At 45.8% G+C, this 23,529-nt stretch overlaps 1 protein-coding gene across 1 annotated transcript in view; it reads right to left on the reverse strand.

Annotated features, from left to right (window-relative positions):
* The window catches only part of VPS53 (VPS53 subunit of GARP complex), a gene marked incomplete at both ends in the record, with an annotated part of 125,649 nt that overhangs the window by 61,569 nt on the left and 40,551 nt on the right, over positions 1 to 23,529 (reverse strand). The window contains 4 exons of the mRNA XM_079725193.1: positions 10,735 to 10,876; positions 12,593 to 12,735; positions 13,571 to 13,714; positions 16,528 to 16,606. Coding sequence (XP_079581319.1) covers positions 10,735 to 10,876; positions 12,593 to 12,735; positions 13,571 to 13,714; positions 16,528 to 16,606 — 508 coding nt within the window. The remainder of the gene's footprint in view (positions 1 to 10,734; positions 10,877 to 12,592; positions 12,736 to 13,570; positions 13,715 to 16,527; positions 16,607 to 23,529) is intronic.

The following is a 23,529-nucleotide window of genomic DNA, read 5'->3' on the forward strand; positions in this document are numbered from 1 at the left end:
TGCTCCACAACAAGAGTAGCCACCGCAATGAGAAGACTGCACACCGCAACGAAGAGTAGTCCCCACTCGCCGCAACTAGAGAAAACCCACGCGCAGCAACAAAGACCCAACACAGACAAAAATAAAAAAAAATTTTTTTTAAAAAGAAACTATAGAGCTAATCTTTTGTGTTCTAGATTATAGAGAGAAGTCCCTTCCCAAATAAGTCTCATTACAACAACCACAATAAAATCTTGAGAAAAATTACTCCCCAGCTCCTGAATGCGACCATTCTTTCAAAAGATATCGAGTGGGACCTTGGGCTAGCGGGAAAGCTGGAGGCAGGAGATGTGGGTTTTTAGCTCCAACGCTGCTGCGCTGGCCAAACCGTCTAGTTTCTCTGAGCCCCGGCGGCCCGATCTGCTGAATGAGGAGGATAGAGTTACAGGACTACTTGAGTGATTAAATATGATAAAGCATGTGAAACCCTAGGAGAAGCACATGATACATATTACCGATGATGAGTCCAATGTGACAACAGAATCGAGGCAGATCTTTGGAATTTTTTACAAATTCTACCTCAGGATGTTATTTATGCCAGGGAGCTGGGCGTTCTAGCAGAAAGGGAACTAAGTGGACAAGCAGGATAAAAGGGACTGGCTGGTGCTGGGGAAGAGGGGAAGGGGAAAGGAATGACTCTCTGGAGACAAGAAGCTGGGTGGAGAGGAGTTTCTAAAAGTACTTATGACATTTGAGCATATATCAGTGGAGCAGCTTGAACTAATCCCTACGCCAAGAGGGAAGGCAGATGGACCACAGTGTGTGAATGACTTTGTCAAGTGCCAGGACATCAGCTGAAGATATTACCAAAAAAGAAAGAAAGAAAGAAAAAAAAAGAACCAAACAACCCAGAAAAATAAAAAATAAAACTTAAACACAAAAACAAAAACCACACCTGTGTCTGGTTTAGGCTTTAAGACAATTCCACTTACATTCATGTAAAATACTTAATTCTTGGCCAAAACACTTGGATGCTATTATGTAGCTAGACAGAGCCTTGGTGTATGAAGAAAGCCCTGTGATTAATGTATTAACTCAAGGTAATCAGTAGTAGGACAATGATTTTTGTGGTATCCTCTGGAGAAACAATATGGTCTAAGAACCCAGCAAACATTTCAAATGTATACACTCCGAACTTTGGCTTCTTTGCCTGATATGGAAAAAAAATCCTTATAAATGTAAAGCAATTTACATTCATTTTCAAAATTAGGATATTTTTAGAAATGTTTCTTTGAAAGCCATATTTCTAAGTTATAATTTTCTCTGTGAGGGTTGCTGGTATTTTAGGGTGAAGGTGAGAAAGGGAATCTAAGCTTCAACAACAAGTTAAATTAGTTAATAGCACTGGATTCCTGATCCCACTGGCTCAACAGTGGGTTTGGGGATCATACTGATGAGCTGAATCTCTATGATTCTAAGTCTTTCAGTCCTTTGGAGGTGTAAAGAGCAAGCCAGCAACTGAAGTGAAAAGCTTTGTTCAAAGTCATTCAGCCACAGAAACAGGATATGAATTTTTGAACCAAACGTTCCTCATCTATGGCTAGGTCTACCAGGGTTGATAATAACGTCTCACAATTATATACAGGTGGACCTCATTTTAAAAACAATGTGTTACTGGAAATATGACAAAAAGGGGACATTGGTGAAGTGGACTGAGGGTGTTCCTGGGCTCCATGCTCACCGGTGGGGTATCCAACGGGTGGACATAAGTCATAAGAAGGAAACATAAAAGGCCACACTGAAAAAGCAGAGCAACGTTTCAGACAGTATAATGTGGGCTACTTTTTGGTGTCACCAAAAAGATTTTGGAGATTCCCAAAAGGAAAGGTGTCTTTCCTATTCCCGCAGTCTCTCTCTAGTCACATACGGATGAGATTACCAGGGAGTCAGGGGCACTCAGGAACTTCTCGTTCATTTCAGGCACACACATTCCAACCGGAGACCAAGCTGATACCAGAAAAGGGATTCACTCTTCCATTCACCCATTCGACAAAGGGATGTGCTGGGCACGACGGGGAAAGCAGGGAGCAAGGTGGACCACCCTCTGCCCTCAGGGAGCTTACAGTCAGGTGGGAGAGACAGGCTCTAACCAAATAATCACACAAGCATATGTGATTATTTGCAGGAAAAGCAAAGGTGATGAAAGGATGCAACAGAGGGTCACAGACAACTTCCCTGAGGAAATGACGTCTGAGCCAGAACTGAAGGATGCTCCACAGTTCAGTGTGGGAGGGGCACGGCATGGCCGGGGCTTTCTAGGCAAAGGGACCAGCACGTGACGCCATCCATTCCGTAGTCATGTGCTGAGCACCTGCTCAGCTCCAGGCACACTCTTAGGCACCGGAGATGCAGCACTGAGCAAGATAAAGAAGGGAGGCACTGCGATGAAAATACGACGTAGGAACTGGGCTGGGCTGTGGGTGAGGCTGGGGAACTGCTTCTTCATATGGTGATCTGAGAGGGCCCCTGTGAGGAGTGGATTTTTGAGCAGAGACTTGAATGAGGAGAAGGAGCCAGTCGGGCAAAGATCTGGAGAAGAGCATTCTCACCAGGGGGATCCCATGCAAAGGCTGGAATGAAAGGAGGACGGGGTGAGGGGGCGGGGCAGCCAGGACCCAATCACACAGCCTGTCATGGGCCGTGGGAAAGGTTAGGTTTTCTTCTCACGGCAACTGGGCAGTCACTGGGGTTTTTTGTTGTTGTTGTTGTTGTTTTGCGGTACACGGGCCTCTCACTGTTGTGGCCTCTCCTGTTGCGGAGCACAGGCTCCGGACGCGCAGGCTCAGCGGCCATGGCTCACGGGCCCAGCTGCTCCGCGGCATGTGGGATCTTCCCGGACCGGGGCACGAACCCGTGTCCCCTGCATCGGCAGGCGGACTCTCAACCACTGCGCCACCAGGGAAGCCCCACTGGGGGTTTTAAACAGGACAGCGGTAGGATCCAGTTTTAGAGTCTGAAGAGGTTGCTGCAGTGTGCCAGGTGGGGCTAGTGTGGGAGTGGGCTAAGCTAGAGTTGTGGAGATGGAAAAAAGTGGCCAGACCTGGGGAATCTTTAGGAGAGAGAGTCAAGAGGACTTGGTGAGAGGGTGGATGTGAGGAGGAAGAAAAGAAAGGGATCGAGAGTCGTGCGCTTTCTGGCCCGAGCAACTGTGGGGCTGGCGCAACCACCGACTGAGGGACGGGGCTGGGTTCGCGCCCAGGCTCTACCACTTGGGTATGTGGCTTAACTTCTCCACGCTTCAGTCCTTCTAGCTGCAACGTGAAGGGATATCAACACCCGCTGCACGGAACTGTCATGAGAATTAATGAGGTAACGCACACAAAGCATGACTATGTCTATAGAGCAGCTTCACACAACGGTCGGCTCGTAGGGGAAGCTCAGCACATGGGGGCTGTCGTTAGTTTTTAATCGGGGTGGGCAAGTCACGAAGGCAGAACCGTGGCTGTGCCTCTTTCAGTGAAGCAACTCTCTGGAGGGAAAGAGCGGGGAGCACAGGACTTCGAAGACTCACAAAAAGAATTCTTTTTAATCACAAGTGAGATCCTGTCCCTACTATACCGTCTCTTTGGGAGCCCTCCAGGAAATGAAAGCAATGCACCCATCAAATTACAAGGGTTTACCCTTCTCTCCTAGTCTCCAGTGAAGCCCTCAAAGTAACGCCTGTACCACCATCCTCTTGGCAAATGTTATATTATAAAACCCTGAGGGGTGGACATAGACTCCTGCTATTTAGGGGGCCATGTTACTGCTCAGATTGATTTGCTGTGATAAAAGAACAAGTGTTTGCAGGGAGCCATCACCGGCACAACTCAGCCTTCTGTGCAAGGGCCCCTCGGGCGGAGCCAACCAGACCGTGCTTCTCATTCCTGCTCTGCGGCTGTCAGAGCCCACAGAGAATTACAAGGTTAGGCTTAGATTTGAAAGAACTCAGATGACATATTCCATGAGCTCTGGGGCTGCTAAGAGAAACCGAAAATTTGCCGAGGAATGAACGACTTTCCAGTTTTAAAAGGATTCATTCTTTTTGCTGTGATGACAGTTGATTTCAAGTCCATACAGGAAGGAAAAATTCTTCATTCAGCAAGTTAATTCCTACTAATTAAACCGCATGGGACTCCCCACACCCACCTTCAGAACCACAAGGGCCACGGGCCAGCCAAGCTGTCAAATTTACTGTTGGGAAGAGACGGTCAGGCTTTGGTCAGTAGTACATCCATATCTGGGTCTGCCTGCACACATGCCTTTCTGAGGCCTCAGCTGGACACTTCAAATTATCAAAGAAGGAATTCTGAAATTTAAGATGAATCTATTTCCTTTCTCTGGAGGAGAGAGCTTTCATTATGAGGTGAAAGTTCCACAATGTCTGCATTTCTCATTCCATAAACACTTTGCTCCAGCCCAGTTCCTGATTTGCTCTTAAAGAGACGGCTTGGAGGCTTCAGTTGATAGGACGGTAAGTCCAGGACTATTCGCACCTGGTTTAACGTCACCGGAACCCCTCTTTTGCTCTTGGTACTACCACGTTCATATCTTATGTTGTGACAGTTATGCATAGGTTTCTTTCTCCTAATAGAACATAAGCACCTGTCTGATTCAATTTTTCATCTTTTCCCAAGGCCCTGCACCAAGACGGAGCTTGAAAAACACTTGTGGATAAATGCTGATCACATGAGAAGCACTAAATAAAGTCCTCTTCAGACACATGGGCAACACTGTCTGTTTTTTGTAAAACAAACAAACAAAAAAACCTGGTGTGTGTGTGTGTGCGCGTGTGCACGTGTATGCTTGGAAGAGTCTCAAATTATACCCCAAGTTGTTAAACAGTGCACATCTCTGGGGAGAGGGATTTAGAGTAATTGAGAAAGAAGAGATTGTTCTTTTAAAATTTATTTGAGCTTTAACAAGCATGTATTACTCTCCCCCTGTCTCTTTTTTTGGTAAACAAATTACATGAAACGTGAAGATGATTTATAACTAAACTCAGACAATATTTTCTAAAACCCTTGGTATTTTAAAGTTGTGATATAATTAACATAAAATTCACCATTTTAAGGTGATTTTCACTTCAGTGCTTTCATAGAGGCTGAATATAATGTTTAACCTTAAATCTAACCCTAATAATGCATGTGGGCATAGTTAAATCATACCCAGACATTTGCTTTTAATTTCAAGGCATTTTAATTTACAGACTTTTTTTTTTTTTTTGGCCGTGCAGCGCAGCATGTGGGATCTTAGTTCCCCAACCAGGGATCAAACCCATGCTCCCTGCACTGGAAGCGCGGAGCCCGAACCACTGGACTGCCAGGGAAGTCCCTTAATTTACAGACTATTTTTTTAAAAATTATTTTTATTTATTATTATTATTTTTTTGCGGTACGCGGGCCTCTCACTGCTGTGGCCTCTCCCATTGCGGAGCACAGGCTCCGGACGCGCAGGCCCAGTGGCCATGGCTCACGGGCCCAGCCGCTCCGCAGCATGTGGGATCTTCCCGGACTGGGGCACGAACCCGTGTCCCCTGCATCGGCAGGCGGACTCTCAACCACTGCGCCACCAGAGAAGCCCTACAGACCATTTAAAATCCCCCCTAAAGGGTCAGGAGTTTAGGCAATTAGCTAGAAGGCTTGGCAGCTCCCTTCCTCCAGTAACAGTTACAGCACAGGGTGTTATAAGCTTGTTGGGGCTGGAACAGTAAAAAACAAAACAAGCCCTGTCCTTAAGGCTATTTCAGTCTAGATTTCTAACAGATGTCAAATCGCATCTGTCAAAAAAAGAGCAAAAGATGATGCATCACATGGGTCAGTTAGGAAGGGCCTATCCCCTCTCAAGCTCACCCTCATTGTTTGACTATCAATCAGTCACCAAGGGGCTTAAAGGGACCTGAGTGATAAAGTGAAGAGGGGGAAGGGCACAGGCCTGGGAGGGTCTCTGGTCAACTTGGCTCCTTGGCTGACTTCTTATCTGCTCTATAATCTTCCAAGGAATTTGCTAACTTTCTATGAAATTTGGCATATGTTAAAGGGTATTATGATATACTCTGGTTCATTTTGTAGTTCTGATACCCTGAAACAAAATGGTGACCACAAAAGATTTTCCAAAAAGTATATCCTGGGATCAAGGCACGACAGGGAGGAGACAAGGAGCAGCCAGTCTTCAGGCGGGGTATCCAGCAGCTGGCGTGGCCATCAGGCCAGGTGGCCCTCCTGGCCCAGGCCAGGCCAGCCTCTTCCCAACACCGTCTGTTGGGAGCATGGTCAGTGGTCATGACTAAACCCATCGGGGTCCCTGATGCTGAGGCTTACAGGCTACTGATGAAGGTGTGGCCCCAACTGCCCACAGCAAGGTGCTGGCAGGACCAGGGTCGGAGTGAACATCACCGACAGCGAGAAGCACGGCGTTCACATCTCCCCACAGCAGGGCTGCAGTGAACCAATCCTCCAAGACCTGGCCTGCCTTGTGGAAGAGGCCAGAGGGGTTCTGTTGCCTTCCTAGAAACTAATCTTTAAGGGAAAATCCTCACAGGTTATGGAGCAGCCGTGGTCAGGACTTGGAAAATGCAGAATGATCACCGGGTCACGATAACTGTGACAAAGAACAGTCTGGGGGAAGAGCTGACTTAAAGATGTTGAGTGACTTGGAGAAGTCTGTGCAGAAGACAGCTGACCAACTGGAGGGATGAATGAAAAGCTCCTGGCTCAGCAGGATTTCCTGGCCAAGGATCTGTAACCTGAAACTCTCTGCAAACTTCATAGGAGAGGCAAGCAACAGCTGAGCAACTGGAGGACATCTCTGTAAATCGATTATGCCAGAAAATTTCAAAACCAGAAGTCCAAAAAGGAAGGGATTGGTGGGAAAGGTTCAGGGGCTCCTAGCGACCATGAGTGGCACCGCAGAGTGCGGCACCCCCAGGAGATGGAAGGCTGCAGCCCAGGAGTGTGGCCCTGGCAGCAGGTGAGAGTGGAAGGGCTGGGCTGCCCCAAAGAACAGGTGCCTCCAGCCCTCTCCTCCGTCAGACAGAAGTTGGTTAACAGCTGACCAACTGCTGCTTTGACATTCCTATACCAGTTTTCCACAGAAAAAGCACTGTCTTTGCAAACTTACATTCAGCTCCTGCCTGTTTTTCATGGTCTCTACATGGTTACCCTGCACACTAGCCTCACCTGGTGTACAGGGGGCCTTCCCAGCCCACATTACTCTAGCTCTTTTGACCTTTGGGGCATTTCCTAGCACAGGTGAGACCTGACGTGTCCCAGGACAGCCCCGAGTTTACAAGGTCTCCTGGTCATCAGGTACCACAGGGCCGGCCATTCGTTCCCCTGAGACATTAGAGCTCCCGAAATGTAAAACCAAAATCACTAGGAAGAAGGGCCCAGCCAGAGGAAGGGAGGAATGGCTCAACACAGGCGTTTAGGACTGCTGTCATTCACGCACTCTTCACGGGACACTTCCTGAACAGTGAGCCGGACTACTGGCTCCCGGAGCCCAACCCCGTGCACTACCCACCCTGCCCGGCGGGGAGCCGTGTGACGCAGGCGGCACACCCAGCTGGGGCCTGTGCTCAACGCTCAAACCGCCTGGTCCCCAGGCAGATCCCTGGAGGGCTGAACCAGAGCCACACGAGTCTCTGCTGGAAACCAGGCCCAAAGCACAGCGTGGGCAGGGAGGAGAGGACCACCAGCATGAGGACGTCAGGTGGGCGCTGAAGCCAACCAAATGCTTCTCAGGAGAGACACAAGCTTCTTTCGATAGCATCTGTGTGACCTGCTGCTTTTGGGGATTTGCATTTTCTTTAAGGGCACTTTCATTTGTCTCATGTACTATTTTATTTTTCCTTGTTAGTAAGAAGAAATCAATTTTGAACATGAGTTAACAAGCAGAGGAGCGTCCATATATCTGTATATATACATAGTTTTATTTGTTAAGTACGGAAAGAGTGCTTTGTGGTTCCCCGCATTTTATTTTAATGAGGTCACGCGTGGCCCTGAGTAGACAGGGTTTTATGGTCTTGCCTTAAAACTAAGCGCTGCCATCACCACGCTTCAGACCACTGCCCTGAGGGACCAGCTCCTTACGTGCCTACTCTGGGGCAGGCCTTGGGGGGCGGCAAAGAGGGGGTTCCAGTGAGGTCCCAGGATTTTATGACTGGCAGGGTGGGGGCCGGAGAAACTAGTAGAGGTGACGGGTGAGCAACAGAAAGGCACTCTAGGCCCAATCTCTGCCTTGCCCCTGCTTCAAGCACAATAGCTCAGAGTTTTCTATATGTGCCTATTAGCTGTGTGACCTCAAGTAAGTTTCAAATGCGTATTTCCTACAGTTGATGAAGCAAAGTGATGGACTGCAGGCAAACGCACCTGGCATAGTGTGAGATACACAGTGGAGGTTCCCAAACTGTGAGCTCTTATTCTGTGTGGATCCCACATTACAGTTTGTTAGAAGGAAGAGATTAGACTCACAGACATTGAAAATAAACTTATGGTTACTAAAGGCGAAAGAGAGGGAGAGGGATAAATTAGGAATACGGGATTAACAGATACACACTACTATATATAAAATAAATAAGGACCTACTGTATAGCACAGAAAGCTATATTCAGTATCTTGTACTAAGCTATAATGGAAAAGAATCTGAAAAAGAATACATATTTGTATAAATGAATCACTTTGCTGCACATTTGAAGCTAACACAACACTGTAAATCAATTATACTTCAATTAAAAAAGGAATGAGGGCTTCCCTGGTGGTGCAGTGGTTGAGAATCTGCCTGCCAATGCAGGGGACATGGGTTCGAGCCCTGGTCTGGGAGGATCCCACATGCCGTGGAGCAACTAGGCCCGTGAGCCACAACTACTGAGCCTGCGCGTCTGGAGTCCATGCTCCACAACAAGAGAGGCCATGATAGTGAGAGGCCTGCACACCGCAATGAAGAGTGGCCCCCGCTCGCCGCAACTAGAGAAAGCCCTCACACAGAAACAGAGACCCAACACAGCCATAAATAAATAAATAAATAAATAAATTTATTTTTTAAAAAAGGAATGAGGAGGAGGAGGAGGGGGAGAAGGGGGGGAGGGGAGGGGGAGGGGAGGGGGAGGGGGAGGGGAGAAGGGGCGGGGAGGGGGAGGGGAGGGGGAGAAGGGGGAGGGGGCGGGGAGGGGGAGGGGAGGGGGAGAAGGGGGAGGGGGAGGAGGGGAGGGGAGGGGGAGGGGGAGGGGAGAAGGGGCGGGGAGGGGGAGGGGAGAAGGGGCGGGGAGGGGGAGGGGAGGGGGAGAAGGGGAGGGGGAGGGGAGGGGGAGAAGGGGGAGGGGGAGAAGGGGGAGGGGAGAAGGGGGAGGGGGAGGGGAGGGGAGGGGGGAGGGGAGGGGAGAAGGGGCGGGGAGGGGGAGGGGAGGGGGAGAAGGGGGAGGGGGAGGGGAGGGGGAGAAGGGGGAGGGGAGAAGGGGGAGGGGAGGGGAGGGGGGAGGGGAGGGGAGAAGGGGCGGGGAGGGGGAGGGGAGGGGGAGAAGGGGGAGGGGGAGGGGAGGGGGAGGGGGAGGGGAGGGGGAGGGGAGGGGAGGAGGGGGAGGGGAGGGGAGGGGAGGGGAGGGGGAGAAAGTTTGGAAGTCACTGGGCCATCTCCCTCATTTAAAAAAAATTGAAAAATAACGTTGTTAGACTATGTAAAAGCAAAGTTTAAAAAGTATGTAAATGCATTTATATAAGAAAAATTCAAACACATTACCAGAATAAAATGAAAAAAAAATTCTTTGCTTCTTTACCTAGTCTCAGTCCAATTTCCTTTCCCCAGAGACATCCATCCACTGTTATCATTTCCAGACCTTTTTCTTACCTATTTACATATATAAACATGCTTCTCACACAAATGGAATTATACCATATATACTGGGCTGCAGCTTACATTTTGCACCTAATATATGTGAGAGGTTTTCTTTCTATGACAGCACATCTAGATCTATCCCCCATTCTACCACTTTCAAACTGCTATACCTATTCCACGGCATGAATTTACCATATTTTATTTAACCATTCTTCAATGGTGAACATTGTAGAAATCGCCAACGTTTTCTGCTTTTTTTTTTTTTTTTTTTTTTTTTTTTTTTTTTGTGGTATGCGGGCCTCTCACTGTTGTGGCCTCTCCCGTTGCGGAGCACAGGCTCCGGACGCGCGGGCTCAGCAGCCATGGCTCACGGGCCCAGCCGCTCTGCGGCATATGGGATCCTCCCAGACCGGGGCACGAACCCGTATCCCCTGCATCGGCAGGCGGACTCTCAACCACTGCGCCACCAGGGAGGCCCCCAACGTTTTCTGCTTTTAAGGCTGCAGTTCACCTCTCTCTTGGTACATTTCCTCTAAACATATCCTAATTGTAATAAAACTCAAGAGTTGATAATGTAATAAGGTATTTGTGACTGAATAAGTAAGGCCTCTATGACTCACAGAATTACTAGTCTTTAAAATGGGGCCTATCCTTAGACAAAATGATGACAGGACATTCTAGAAACATGAAGTACTGCATAATAGACAAACAATAAATCCATACAGAGTATTCTGTATGACTATTTGCACAAATTCAGCAAAATCCCTGGGATGGGGGATTAAGCACTTGAGCCAACGGATGGAACCACCACAGTGTGAAAGACTGAAGTGAAGCCCACCCACCCAGGCCACTGATTTCCTGGTCCAGTCTCCCTTAGGACTGTCTTACCAGAGTTCCATCTGTCAGGGTACACCCGGAGAAGCGTTTTGCAAGAAACCCCTCAAAGTTAGTCGTTCTCTGAATAGCAAAGAGAAGCAATTTCACTTCAATTTCCTTAGCTCTGGTACGCATGATCTTGGCCAGCTCTGTCCTTCAAATAAAAGATATAAGAATGTTGTCAAACAAACTGATCATTCAAGATAAGACAAAGTAAGTGGCTTTAGCATATATTATAAAAAAAAAAGTATGTCGTCATTTCAAAACCTGACATCTATCATTAACTAAGTTTAATGCTCAGGGAATAGAAATACATATTCTAAATAACAATTTTAAGATGAAATTATCCACTAGTCAAAAAAAAAAACTCAAGGATTATGGACATCAATTTGTTTACATGGGTACTACAATTTTTATCTTTAAACTTTTCAATAATTTGTTAATAAGATATATGAAGCATTTACTCAGTATTTTATAAAAATGCATATATTCTATATAATTTCACAAGTCATTAAGTACTGAATTACAAAGCCCTCCCTCTTCCAGAGAGCTCAATAATCATCTCTTCCACCAGACGGCAGAAGCCCTGGAAAGAGACGTGAGAGACAGGAATCCCCATGTGAAAAGTGACATGTACATGTCTGGGTGGTTCCTGCCTGTGAAGCTTACGTGACATTCAAGTGTCCCGTCTCGGAATGTTAAGTGGGTGGTAAGGGAGCAGTAACGCAAGAGTTCTTAGTAAGTACTGAGCTATGGGTCATCTTTCCTCATAAATAAGTGACAAAAACCAAATAAAGAGTCTCTGAATTTATTTGAGAATTATGTATCTGTAGGATTTTAGGCAAAATTCGAATAATGAAAGCTTGGCAGCAACACTGCCATTAGCTGACGCAATAGCAGCAGATGTGTTGGCTTTTGGGTACTCCCAGTCTCCTGCGGACTTCATTTTTCACAGAAAATGAATTTTGCAAGTCACTGAACTGGAGGCTAAAGCACCACAACTACTGAGCCTGCGCTCTAGAGCCTGCGTGCTGCAACTACTGAAGCCCCTGTGCCTAGAGCCCGTGCTCCGCAACAAGAGAAGACACTGCAATGAGAAGCCTATGCACCACAATGAACAGAAGCCACTGCTCGACCCAACCAAAGAAAGCCCACATGCAGCAATGAAGACCCAATGCAGCCATAAATAAATAGATAAATAAATAAATTTATTTTTTAAAAAAAGAAAAGCAGAACAATGATGGAGGTATTCTCACTGCACATTGATATAGGTGATACAGACACATGGGAAAATGTGGGGCAATGAACCACTACAGGGAAATCTGGTTGATGAGCTTTTAGTTGATTAAGAAGGCAGGCTGTTCAAGGCAAGGGCGAGGCTATAGGAAAGTCCTAGAGCAAAGATAAGAGCAGACATAGCTGCTGTGTTGGGTATATTTTACTCTTAAGGCAAAACAAACACAAAAACAAGTGCTCTGGCTACAGTCTACTGGCCCAGGGCTTCTCATGTAACCTTTTCCATGTCTCCTTATCAAGTGTTTACCTTGCCTTCACATAAGGCTCTCTCCTCTAGGGCTGGAACTCTAAAGTTGGAGAAGGTGGGATATAGCTACAGCTGGAGTTTGGGACTTGGTTTTGGGTACATAAAATCTGACTTTCAAAAGGAAAGGAGTCGTCTGAGGGGAGTCCAGCACAGGTGAAGACATTCTCATTAAAATGATGACTTTCAAACAAACAAACCAAAAAAGGTGGGAGTGGTACCAAATCCACAAGACAACACAGAGCCTGTAGAGACTGGGGGATTGGTTTCAATCAACTGGTTTCAACTGATTTCAATCAACACCAAAACCAGTAGAGAGTTGGCATCTACCTTGTGATGTGGCAAAATTCTACTGCAATCCTCTCCGCCATGTACCACTCACGTGGGAACATCCGGCCATATTTCTCCTCGTAGTCCACAAGCTGGCGCTTGATCCAGGCATAGCGCCGGTCGATTTTGTCCAGCCAGGCAACCTTGGGGAGGCAGGGAACAAAATCCACCCCAGTGCTTAGAAGTAGTATTTACAGTTCAAGGAAATAAGCAAAAACATAGAACCAAGAAAAACAAAACCTATTTCTCACGGTTTCAGAGTCTAGGCTACTTTTTTTTTTACTTGATCCAGAGGTTCTTAACCTGGGGTCTATGATTGGGCTTCAGGGTTCTACAAACTTCCTGAAACTGTATGCAAAGTTTTATGCATAGGTGCATTTTTGGGGAGAAGATCTGTAGCTCTCATTAATTTCTCCAAAGGGTCAGTGACCCCAAAATGGTTAAGAATTGCTGAACTGTACAGTCAGCCCCTAGGATTCATGGTCCAACAATCAACATTTTAAGACAGTAACACTAATAAAATATAAATCACAGACTTGAGAGCAATCAATTTTCAATAAAATTCAAACATAACAGGGCTTCCCTGGTGGCGCAGTGGTTAAGAATCTGCCTGCCAATGCAGGGGACACGGGTTCAATCCCTGGTCTGGGAAGATCCCACATGCCGTGGAGCAACTAAGCCCATGCGCCACAAGTACTAAGCCTGCACTCTAGAGCCTGTGTGCCACAACTACTGAGCCTGCAAGCCACAACTACTGAAGCCCGAGCGCCTAGAGCCCGTGCTCCGCAACAAGAGAAGCCACCGCAATGAGAAGCCTGCGCACTGCAACGAAGAGTAGCCCCCGATAGCCACAACTAGGGAAAGCCCACGTGCAACAACAAAGACCCAATGCAGCCAAAAATAAAATAAATAAAATAAATTTTAAAATAAATTAATAAATTCAAATGTAACATCTGATCTCCTTTGGTCAATACTTACATCTTGGTTTTCTTGAAAAAGTACTAGATACTCTGACAGATGCTGTTTAATAAACTTTTTGATGATTTCCTGTTTGATTCTGGGGTCCAAAATATTAGCAACCAGACAAGCATCTCGTAGGACATTGCTGGGTCCTCCTGGCCTCTGGTAAAACAAACAACACACACCAGTTCAAAAGCCAGAAACGACCTTTAAATCTTATGGCCTCTGACAGCTGCTGCTTCTTGTTCTACTCATGATGTTATTATTACTTCCACTCCCCTGACACTCATTCTTGTGCTGTGGATGGATATTTTAGTTACTTGTTCCTTGATGAAAGAATCATTAAGCTAGTGTGTAGTAGCCAATATAAAAGCTACTCCATGAATCAGCAATGAGACATTTTAGAAACAGGGCCAGCAATGATGGTAGAAACTTTTGCTATCTGAACTGAAGTCACCTTGCTGAAGAGCCCTAAAAATCAGGATGATACCAGTCTCACTCCACACATGCCAGTTTCCCCTGATTCTAACCTTGGATTCCTGTTCCTAAGGTGCTATATTTGTGACAAACAGTGTGCTGGCATTTAAAACCTAAACCCAGGTTCTAAACCACCAGCTTTGGGCTTCCCTGGTGGCGCAGTGGTTGAGAGTCCGCCTGCCAATGCAGGGGACACGGGTTCCCGCCCCGGTCCAGGAGGATCCCACATGCCGCGGAGCGGCTGGGCCCGTGAGCCGTGGCCGCTGAGCCTGCGCGTCCGGAGCCTGTGCTCTGCAATGGGAGAGGCCGCAACAGTGAGAGGCCCGCGTACCGCAAAAAAAACCCCAAAATACAATAAACCACTAGCCTTGTCCCACTGATAGTCAACCACGCAGACAGGCAGCCAAAGGTAAAATATTATGATACTGGCCCCTTGACCTGAAAAAAAACAGTAAAAGTAACTATCAAGGGGCTGTATTGATACATCATGGTGGGAAGGCCTTTGTATTACTGAAGGCAATTCAGTCTCGCTGACCCTTTCTTTATAGCAACTCACTGAATGAACACGGCTGGCTGAGTGGGCTATAGTGAAAAGAACACTTGGCATCTGCTCTTGGCTTGGCTAAATAGCCACATAGCTTTGGCACAATTATTGACACTCATCTGAAATATAAGTGAAAAAAAATAATGGACTTTAACTAGGTGATGATTAAGGGTCTTCCAAATCTATATGACTTTTTTTTTGTCAATTCTGTCCAATTTATCCACCTCAACTAAAGTTCAAGAGTTTCCTAAGTGTTACCTAAGCTGCCCGAGAGCTAAATTGTTAAAATTCTGACTTGCTCCGTGCTGAGTGGCTGTTCTGCCATTCACTGAGCCCCCTGACTGCTCGACTCTGGCTTCTAGATGAAAATGTTTGATCTGACAGAGAAGTCACGAAAGCCAAAACCTATGGGCTCATGGGTTCAGAGTTTTTCATTTAAAAAGGACCTAATAGGTAACCTTTGGGTAATTTTTTTTTAAAAAAATCTTTATTTCCATTTGTGAAATAGTAATAATAACACAAGGCCTTTAAGAGAAGTCAACAGTCATTCAGAAGGAAAAAAGAAAACTCTTAAAAAAAAGTCGCCCAGACAGAGAAAAGGGAAGCAAGTTGTTAAAGAAAACCATTTTTCACCTCATCTGCCTCGTGGGGTCTGAGAAAAAGATATAATGTAGGTCAACATTATTTTTTTCTAAATGATAAAGCTGGGTTTCATCCACATTTTTCTGAAACTTCTTAAAACCAGGGTGAACAGCAGAGTATAGTATAGCAGGCCCTGGACTAAGAAGAGGCTAGTGTTTGTAATTTGTGAATACCGTACAACCCCTTTTTACAGGACAGCTTTCCAATATCCACTCCCCGCACTTACAGCAAATGAATAAGGAAGATGAAGTCCGCAAAGGAACGTGCTTTACACATAAAATACCTGATTGCTAGAAGTCAGCCAGAATATGTGACATTAAAATCAGAGGCAGGTTTCCTGTAGACGGTAATCTACAAAGCTGGGGCTGCTACCCCCACCTACTTCCTAAGTTTCTTTTATGAGGCACAAAGAAAAGCGATTAAGATATTTCCAGTTATTGAATTATAGAGCAGATCCAGGAAACGTTCCTTGGCTCGGTGAATGAACATATATCCCCCATCTCCACCCACCAAGTGCTGCTTGCCGGCGTGTGCTTTGGGTCACTTCTGTGCTGCACAGTTCTTTCTCCTGAAATAGCTCAAATAATAGAGGGGGGAATAAAGCTTCTGAGGGTTCTTCTCTCCCCAACACATGCAAAGCATTAAGATTATGTCTGCTACAATTTGCAGGATGGAGCTGAAGGCAGTTACCCCAGCAGTTACCCCGGCACGGTGACGGCCAAGTGAGGCAAAGCTCGTTACATGAGAAGTGTAACCAATAGCTCACAAGTGAAATACTGTGGGCTTTGCAGACACAACACAAACAGCTATGCTACCAGTGAGAGCTAAAGGGATTAATCCCAAAGAACAGGATCATTAAAAGCAAGCCTCCTAACTGTGTCACTCCGAGAGTTACATAAGCCTGGGGACGTTCCTCCCAGTTGTCTCTTTACCAAACTGAAACCAAAAAGTTATATAATGATCCTAAAAAACACTGCGTCTTGAAAAAAATTTTTATTATTACTATTTTAAAACATAGCTATGAGAAAAAGAAGGAATTTACCAGGCAGACATCTTGGGTTTGACACACATTAAATTAAACTGAAACAAATCCTCACTTTTTGATGCTGGGAGGACAGATGGGGAATCAATTGTTGCTCTGGGATATTTAAAATCAAGGATGGTCTCCTTACCCTGAACCTCTAGCAAACAGAGGTTATGGCTGCGGGCAAAGACTTTTGGAATGGTAAATGAGCAGTAACTACAGTGAGTGTGCATCAGGCACAAATGGTGATAATATCCAAAGACTGAAGGGAAAATGCAAAAACAATACCTTGGTACCCTGGGAAGGAAATGCTTCCTCGAAGTCGGCCAGGATTTGCTGTCCTAACTCGGTCTGGGCAGCCTTCACTCTGCAGGGAAAAGAGAACATATCATTGCCTGGGATAAATTTCCAAACGTCCGTAAGTAATTATGCACAGATCCGTAGGGGTTAGAACTGTTGAAGTCTTTAGGGATCAACCAGGAAGAGGGGAGGGGTGGCTAGATAAGAGAGGTCACACACTAGTTAGCAGCATGTTTATGACCAGGACCCAGGCATCGGATTCATGCTCGCTATGGATTTTCCACATCCCGAAGTTCTCCTAGGCCACCTCTCACCCATTGTGAGGTAGTATATGTTAATCTTTACAAAATGTCATTAGGGGGTAGTTATGCTGCAGGAAAATGCTATATAATAATGCCCAAATCACATATAAATCCATTTCGGGTTACTGGTTTAACTACTTTCCAGCTCCATGGAGTACAGGATGGGAGGAGGGCTCCACAGTGCTTCAGAGTCGCTGTGTTTTCAACCCGCAAACTAATACCAGGATTCCAAGTTTTAACAAGAGAACAAAACGAATGTTTTCTAAAGTAAAAAAGATCCAAATGATAAAATGAACTGCTGATTAAGGGTGAAGGCCACTGAATGAAGATTTAAGTTCTCTCAGAAGACTGTGAAGATGAGAACTGAGTTATCCTGAACATGAGTTAGAACAGGGAAGTCGGTCCTGAACATGGTGGTTTGTATGGAAGCGAGGAGCTCAAGAAATACTTGTCAGCTGAGAGGAAAGAGGAGAAAGGAGAGCAGCTGGGAGGGGAAAGGAGCTACGGGTCAGCCTCCTGCGAGGAGCCTGTCCTCCACCAGCCCCAGGAGTTGGATGCCTCCCACCAGCCATCCTCAGAGACGGCCCTGAGCCTGAGGCAAATATTTTATCTTTGCTAAAAGCACCGTAAAATAACGTTCTTCCTTTTTTGGTCTCCACCCTGTTACTTTGGAATTAACTTTATGAAGTTTCTAGAAATAGCGAACAGCTCAAAACCACAGTTTCTTTGGCTACTAGGCAGTGCCTGGCGACGTACTCAAGATTTTTTTTTTTTAATGAGGGGATAGTCAGGACCCAAAACAGTTTGGTTTTTCTATGGCATAGTTATAATTATGCCTTATTCCAAATACTTTCCAGGGTTTTTCCACCATCTTCAAAACTTGTAAAACCACTCTTATAGGTGGGTTTGCAGCCTCTTTAGTCACTTTCCGAGGGGGTTAGAAATGACAGAGTTAAGGCTATCACCGGAGGAGCCCCCAAGGCAGAATCAGGGCCATCCATCTACAGTTGCCCAGTGGACCACAGGAAACATTCCTTGAGTGTGAGCTCTGACAGGACAGAAGAGAACATGCTTTTGTTAAACCGTTGCCTCCAAGGTCTTATGACTCCACATAACGGGCCAGGCAGACAGACTGCCCTGGTGCCAGGTCACAAGACGGAGCTTCCAGAGCCTCAGGCCCCTCTGTTCCTCCTCTCCCCTTGGCAGCGCACAGAGAGCACAGGTTCCCTCCTAAGCCACAGGATCATTCCTGGAGGGGGAGCTCCAGCCCTGCCAGGGACAGTCACAGTCTTATTCTCAGGGCTCCTGAGCACTTCAGTGGTAAAGATGGTCCCGGCTCTGCCTCTGTCACCCTACCCAGCCCACCATCCCCTAACTCCATGTTCTTAACCAGATTTGAAATTGGGGTGCCTGAGGTAACATGGATGGACCTAGAGATGATCACACTAAGTGAAGCAAGTGAGAAGGAGAAAGACAAATACCATATGCTAACACATATATGTGGAATCTAAAATGACACAAATGAACTTATCTACGAAACAGAAACAGACTCACAGACATAGAGAACAGACTTATGGTTGCCAAGGGGGAGGAAGGGTGGGGGAGGGATGGATTGGGAGTTTGGGATTAGCAGATGCAAACTATTATATTGGGTAAGTTCGTCCACATTTTTCCGTAAGACCTTATGAACTTTTTGGCCAACCCAATACACAGACTGGATAAACAACAAGGTCCTACTGTATAGCACACAGAACTATATTCAATATCCTGTGATAAACCGTAATGGAAAAGAATATGAAAAAGAATGTATATACATGTATAACTGAATCACTTTACTGTCAGCAAAAAATTAACACAACATTGTAAATCAACTATACTTCAATAAAATCCATTAAAAAAAAAAAAAAGAAATTGGGTGCCTGAAAAGACAACCAAAGCCTATGATAAATACTGAAGTACCAGGCTGTGATTTGCAGACACCCTTGCCTTCTTCTTCAATCCATTCCCAAGGTCACCTCTTGAGATAGTCTAGACTTAGCTGTGCCACTGGTGAGCTACGTGTAATCCTAATTAAGCCATTTCCCCCATGTGGGCCACGACTAAGAATGGTTGTGAAATCAGAGGGTGGGGATGGAGGCCTGGACTAGATGCCTTTCAGTATCCGCTCCAATACTGACTATTCTACCACACCCGTCTTACAGCGCTAGCTGGCAATGGCATCCATCTTTACAGGTGACTGGAAGTCGGATGCTTAATTAATGTTGGAGCAGAATAAGAAGCTTTTGCACATAAATGTTTCCAAGCATAGTTCCTGAAGTATCTACCAGTGACTCAGATGAAAGAGAAACCATTTCCCTTCCTGACAATAATGATGGTATCTATAAACCCAAACCATGATCCGTGTACTTTCAGGGTAAGATGTGAAGAGTAGTCTTTACAATCAGTTGCCTGAGCAGGATCCTAGAAAGACGTCAACATACTTAAAAGAACACAGCTTCGGTCTCACTCCTTTATACTCCTTCCTCTTCCAAAGATGAAAAGTAAGTTCCTACTGGGAAGAGATGGATCAACAGACTCTGTTAGCGGAGCATATATGTGAGCTCAGCTACCAAGACTTCCTAGTCATCCTTATGAAAATCAATCTACCACAACTAGAGAAGAGGGGAAATAACAATGCCTCCTGGCATCCAAATAAGCTCGGCCTGGTTGGGTGGTGACAACTCAGTGTCGACCACTCTTAGGAGATGAAAGATTCCCTGTGCTGCCTGGAAATGAAGGTGAACCAACTGCCTCCTAGCATCCTCCACGCCATGTGACCAAGGGTTGTTCAAGGGCGCCATTCCCTAAATGTGCTATCAGAGTTCCTAAGGGGTGGCAGCAGAGGGACAGCAAACTACGAAAACCACTTAGACATTTACGGATAAAATAACCCTGACGCTTCCAATACCTTGTGAAGGACAGTCCTAAAGAAAATACCCTCAATGATTCGCAATAAACTGACCTCTCAAAACACGGAGTCTGTGCCAGACAGAATGGTTAGTCAGTCAGATTAGTCAGACGCTCCATCTCCAAACAGACAGAATCTCAACCCAGAATCTTAAGAGTGACTCAGTGGGATGCTTTGAGATCATCAAGTACAACCCTTACACTTTCTTTTGAGATTTAAGTTCTTTCTGTCATAGTCACACAGCTAGCCAGGCCTTGTCTTTCTTTCTTTCTTTTTCCAATTTTATTGAAGCACACTTGATTAGCCAGCCCTTTTCATTCTCCACTTCAGCTTCTTTGATCGCTAAGCCATGTGATCCCCTCACCCTGCCAAGCACCTGTCATGTGTAAGAGGTTAGAAATAGCCCTGAAAAATATGTTTCCGTTCAAAGCTTTCATGGGTTTCAAGAGAATGCAAAAATCTTCCATTCTTCCTCAGGAAATACTGACTGATTACTAGACACATTTGCTTTCATGGATATTCTTAAGCCAGAGGATCTGAAATGTAAAGATGACATTAAAGAAAAAAAATCTTTCCTTCAACGCTACATTAACGTTTAAGCATTTTCCAGAAGGGTAGTTGGAAGAAACAGCTATATTCAAATCAAAGCCTATGAACTTCTTATTTCAAATGTACAGGCAAAGATTTCAGAACACAACCCTTTGTATGACTCCCACAGTTTACAGACAGCAAGCTCTTAAGCTAGAGAACCTGAAGCAGCGCGCAGGATGTAACTCTCCTGCCTTCTCCCCTCCCCCCAAACAAACAAGCTATTTCTATCATTTCCAGATGGTTCTACCGTCACTATGTAAACATAAGGGAGGAATATTCACCAGAAATGATGCTAAAAATAAGAAGTCTGGACTTTCCTCAAATTTTTAGTACCTCTTGAAAAAGAACTGTAGTCAGACACTGGAAACGAGAGATTCCTTCCCTTCCGCTATTTTTCGCATTACTTAATAGTATATATTCTCTATTAATCAACACATTTTTTTTTTTTTTTTTGCAAATAGAAGTTGTGAAATGAACTAAAAGAAAAGTAAATCCTCCTGTGTTTGCAGCAACCCTACATGATAATGAGTGGCTGGAGCACCAAACTATACTGATAGAATGTTATCTTTTTCTATTTCTAAGGGGAGTGTTATTACAGCAGTGATCACAAAGTTCCTTCAAATTTATAAAACCACTTCTTTGAAAAAAATGTTAAAAGGCAAGGAATCCTAAAAGAGTGCATTCTCTTGTTTGTCCCTATGGTGCTTTTTTATAACTAAAATTCAGTTCTGCCACATTCCTGCCACTCAGCAATGCCCATCTCACGGAACCAATCGGTAACCAACTCTTCCCCACATCTCCTTGACCTCATGGTCACCGTCAATGGTATGGTCTTCATCTTCTCTAATCCAGAACATAGCCCCAACCTCCAGTCTCTTGTACCTATAACCCACAAGAGTTTTACAAAATACAAATGAGACCATGCCTCTCCCCTTAACATCTTTTATTGTCCACAAGATGAAGAACGGATCCTTTAGCGAGGCATATAAAATCTGACCCTGCCTACCTAGACAGACTTTCACCCTCCACTGTCTCCCCAAGTACCTCGATGTTCTCTCTCTCTCCTATTTTTCCCCCCTCTCTCTTCCTGTCTTGGTGGTAAGATCCTACCCATTCTTTTAAGATCACATTAAAATTGAATTCTTCTGTGACCCTTATTCTTGACCCCTGAAGGGTCAGTCTATCAATTCCCTGCTGTGCCTGTACATATACTATATCCATCCTATACTGAAATTTTCTATTAGTGTCTCTCACAAAAATGGTGAGCGCTTTGAGGGCAGAGAGCATGTGTTTCTTATCTTTGTGCCCTCAGTCCCCCAGCACAGGGCCTGGGATACAAAAGTGTGTGGTAAGTATCTGTTAGGTGAGTGAAGAGAAGAATAAGTGAGCGGGGAAAAACGATCAACTCTGGATTGTCAGGAGGGTAAGGGGAGGTGATGCTGCCTCTCCTCCCTTGCCCCCATCCACTGACAGCGAGTCTGCCTTCTCCGTCCAAGCTTCCTTCTTTCCTGCAGCTCACAAAGCCCCGTTTGTCTGCTCTCCTGGCTGCTTCACATCCCCAGTGTGACATGGCGATCGGCCAGCTCTGAGTGTGAAGGGTTTAGGAAGGATAAGGGAAAGGGTGGTGATTTCCTGAGTATTCCGCCAAGCTCTGTTCCAACATTCCTTAACAGTTCCTTGGCATTTCACCTCTAAGATGGCACCCTGAGCACGCAGTGCAACCCCTCCCCTTCCTGTCCCAGAAACTCAGAAATAATGAAAAGATTTTAATAAGAATCCAGAACTGGGCAAGAAAAGGAGTGGTAGACTAGAAACTCTGGTAGGAGAGGATTGAAGAAGGAAACCCCTGCCTAAAATGGCTTCTCAAAGAGGAAGGACACAAGGGGAGTGGATACCAGAGCAGGAGGGGGGCCCCAGGGAACCGCTGGAGGGATACGCTGGGGTCCTGCAAGAGGAGCCACGAAGCCAGGGCCCAGGTCTCACCCCTGCCTTGAGCGTTCAGGTCAGGAATGGGTGTGGGTCTGAGAAGCCCAGCAGGGACCAGAGGGCTGACAACATCCAGGCAGATCAGGGAGCCCTCGGGCCCAGAAGATAAGCCACCAGCATATCCCACCTGGCAGTTCCCCCAGCTCCAGCTCCACCTCACCTGAGAAGCACAGTCTGTGGCACACGTAGCCGAGCGGCACATCCCGCCTCCCCACAACGAGCAGGTGACAGTAAAAGAGTATCTCTGATCAGAATGACAGAGAATCTCACAGCCAAAACTGAGCGATCAGCTAGAAATCACCAAATATTGGCAGAGTGCAAACACCAAGAAAGAGAGTCATCATGCTCAACAAACTGAAGACCTGACATCAGAGGACAGAGAAATGGAACAGGCGACTCAGAACTTTAAAACACATATAGTTTATACTCCCTGAGAGACTTAAGAGGATACTATGCCCATGAAAAAAGAATCAACTAGATACCCTGAAGATTAAAGTTGGATTGCTGAAATAAAAACTCAACAGCTGGGTGAAATAACAGGATGGGCAAGATTGAAAAATAAATTAAAACAGGAGGGTTGAGTTGAGGAACTCAGCTTAACACAGCAAAAAGATACAAGGTATTTAAAAAAATTAAGAAACAAGGCAGCAGACCTAGAAGTCCCAATATTCATGTACTAGGGATTCCACAAAGAGAGAACACAGAGAACAAAGCATAAAAACTACTCGAAGAAATAAAGGAGAACAATTTCTTGGAATTTAAGAAACTCATGAGTCTTCAGATTAAGAATACAATTAAGGGGGCTTCCCTGGTGGCGCAGTGGTTAAGAATCCGCCTGCCAACGCAGGGGACACGGGTTTGATCCCTGGTCCATGAAGATCCCACATGCCGCGGAGCAACTAAGCCCATGCACCATAACTACTGAGCCTGTGCTCCAGAGCCCATGAGCCACAACTACTAAGCCTGTGTGCCACAACTACTGAGCCGGCATGCCACAACTACTGAAGCCCACGTACTAGAGCCCGTGCTCCGCAACAAGAGAAGCCACCACAATGAGAAGCCCGCGCACCACAATGAAGAATAGCCCCCTCTCGCCACAACTAGAGAAAGCCCGCATGCGGAAATGAAGACCCAACACAGCAAAAAATAAATAAATTAATTAAG

The sequence above is a fragment of the Hyperoodon ampullatus genome (genome assembly GCF_949752795.1).
Source record: "Hyperoodon ampullatus genome assembly, chromosome: 19".
In the NCBI taxonomy this organism is placed as follows: domain Eukaryota; kingdom Metazoa; phylum Chordata; class Mammalia; order Artiodactyla; family Ziphiidae; genus Hyperoodon; species Hyperoodon ampullatus.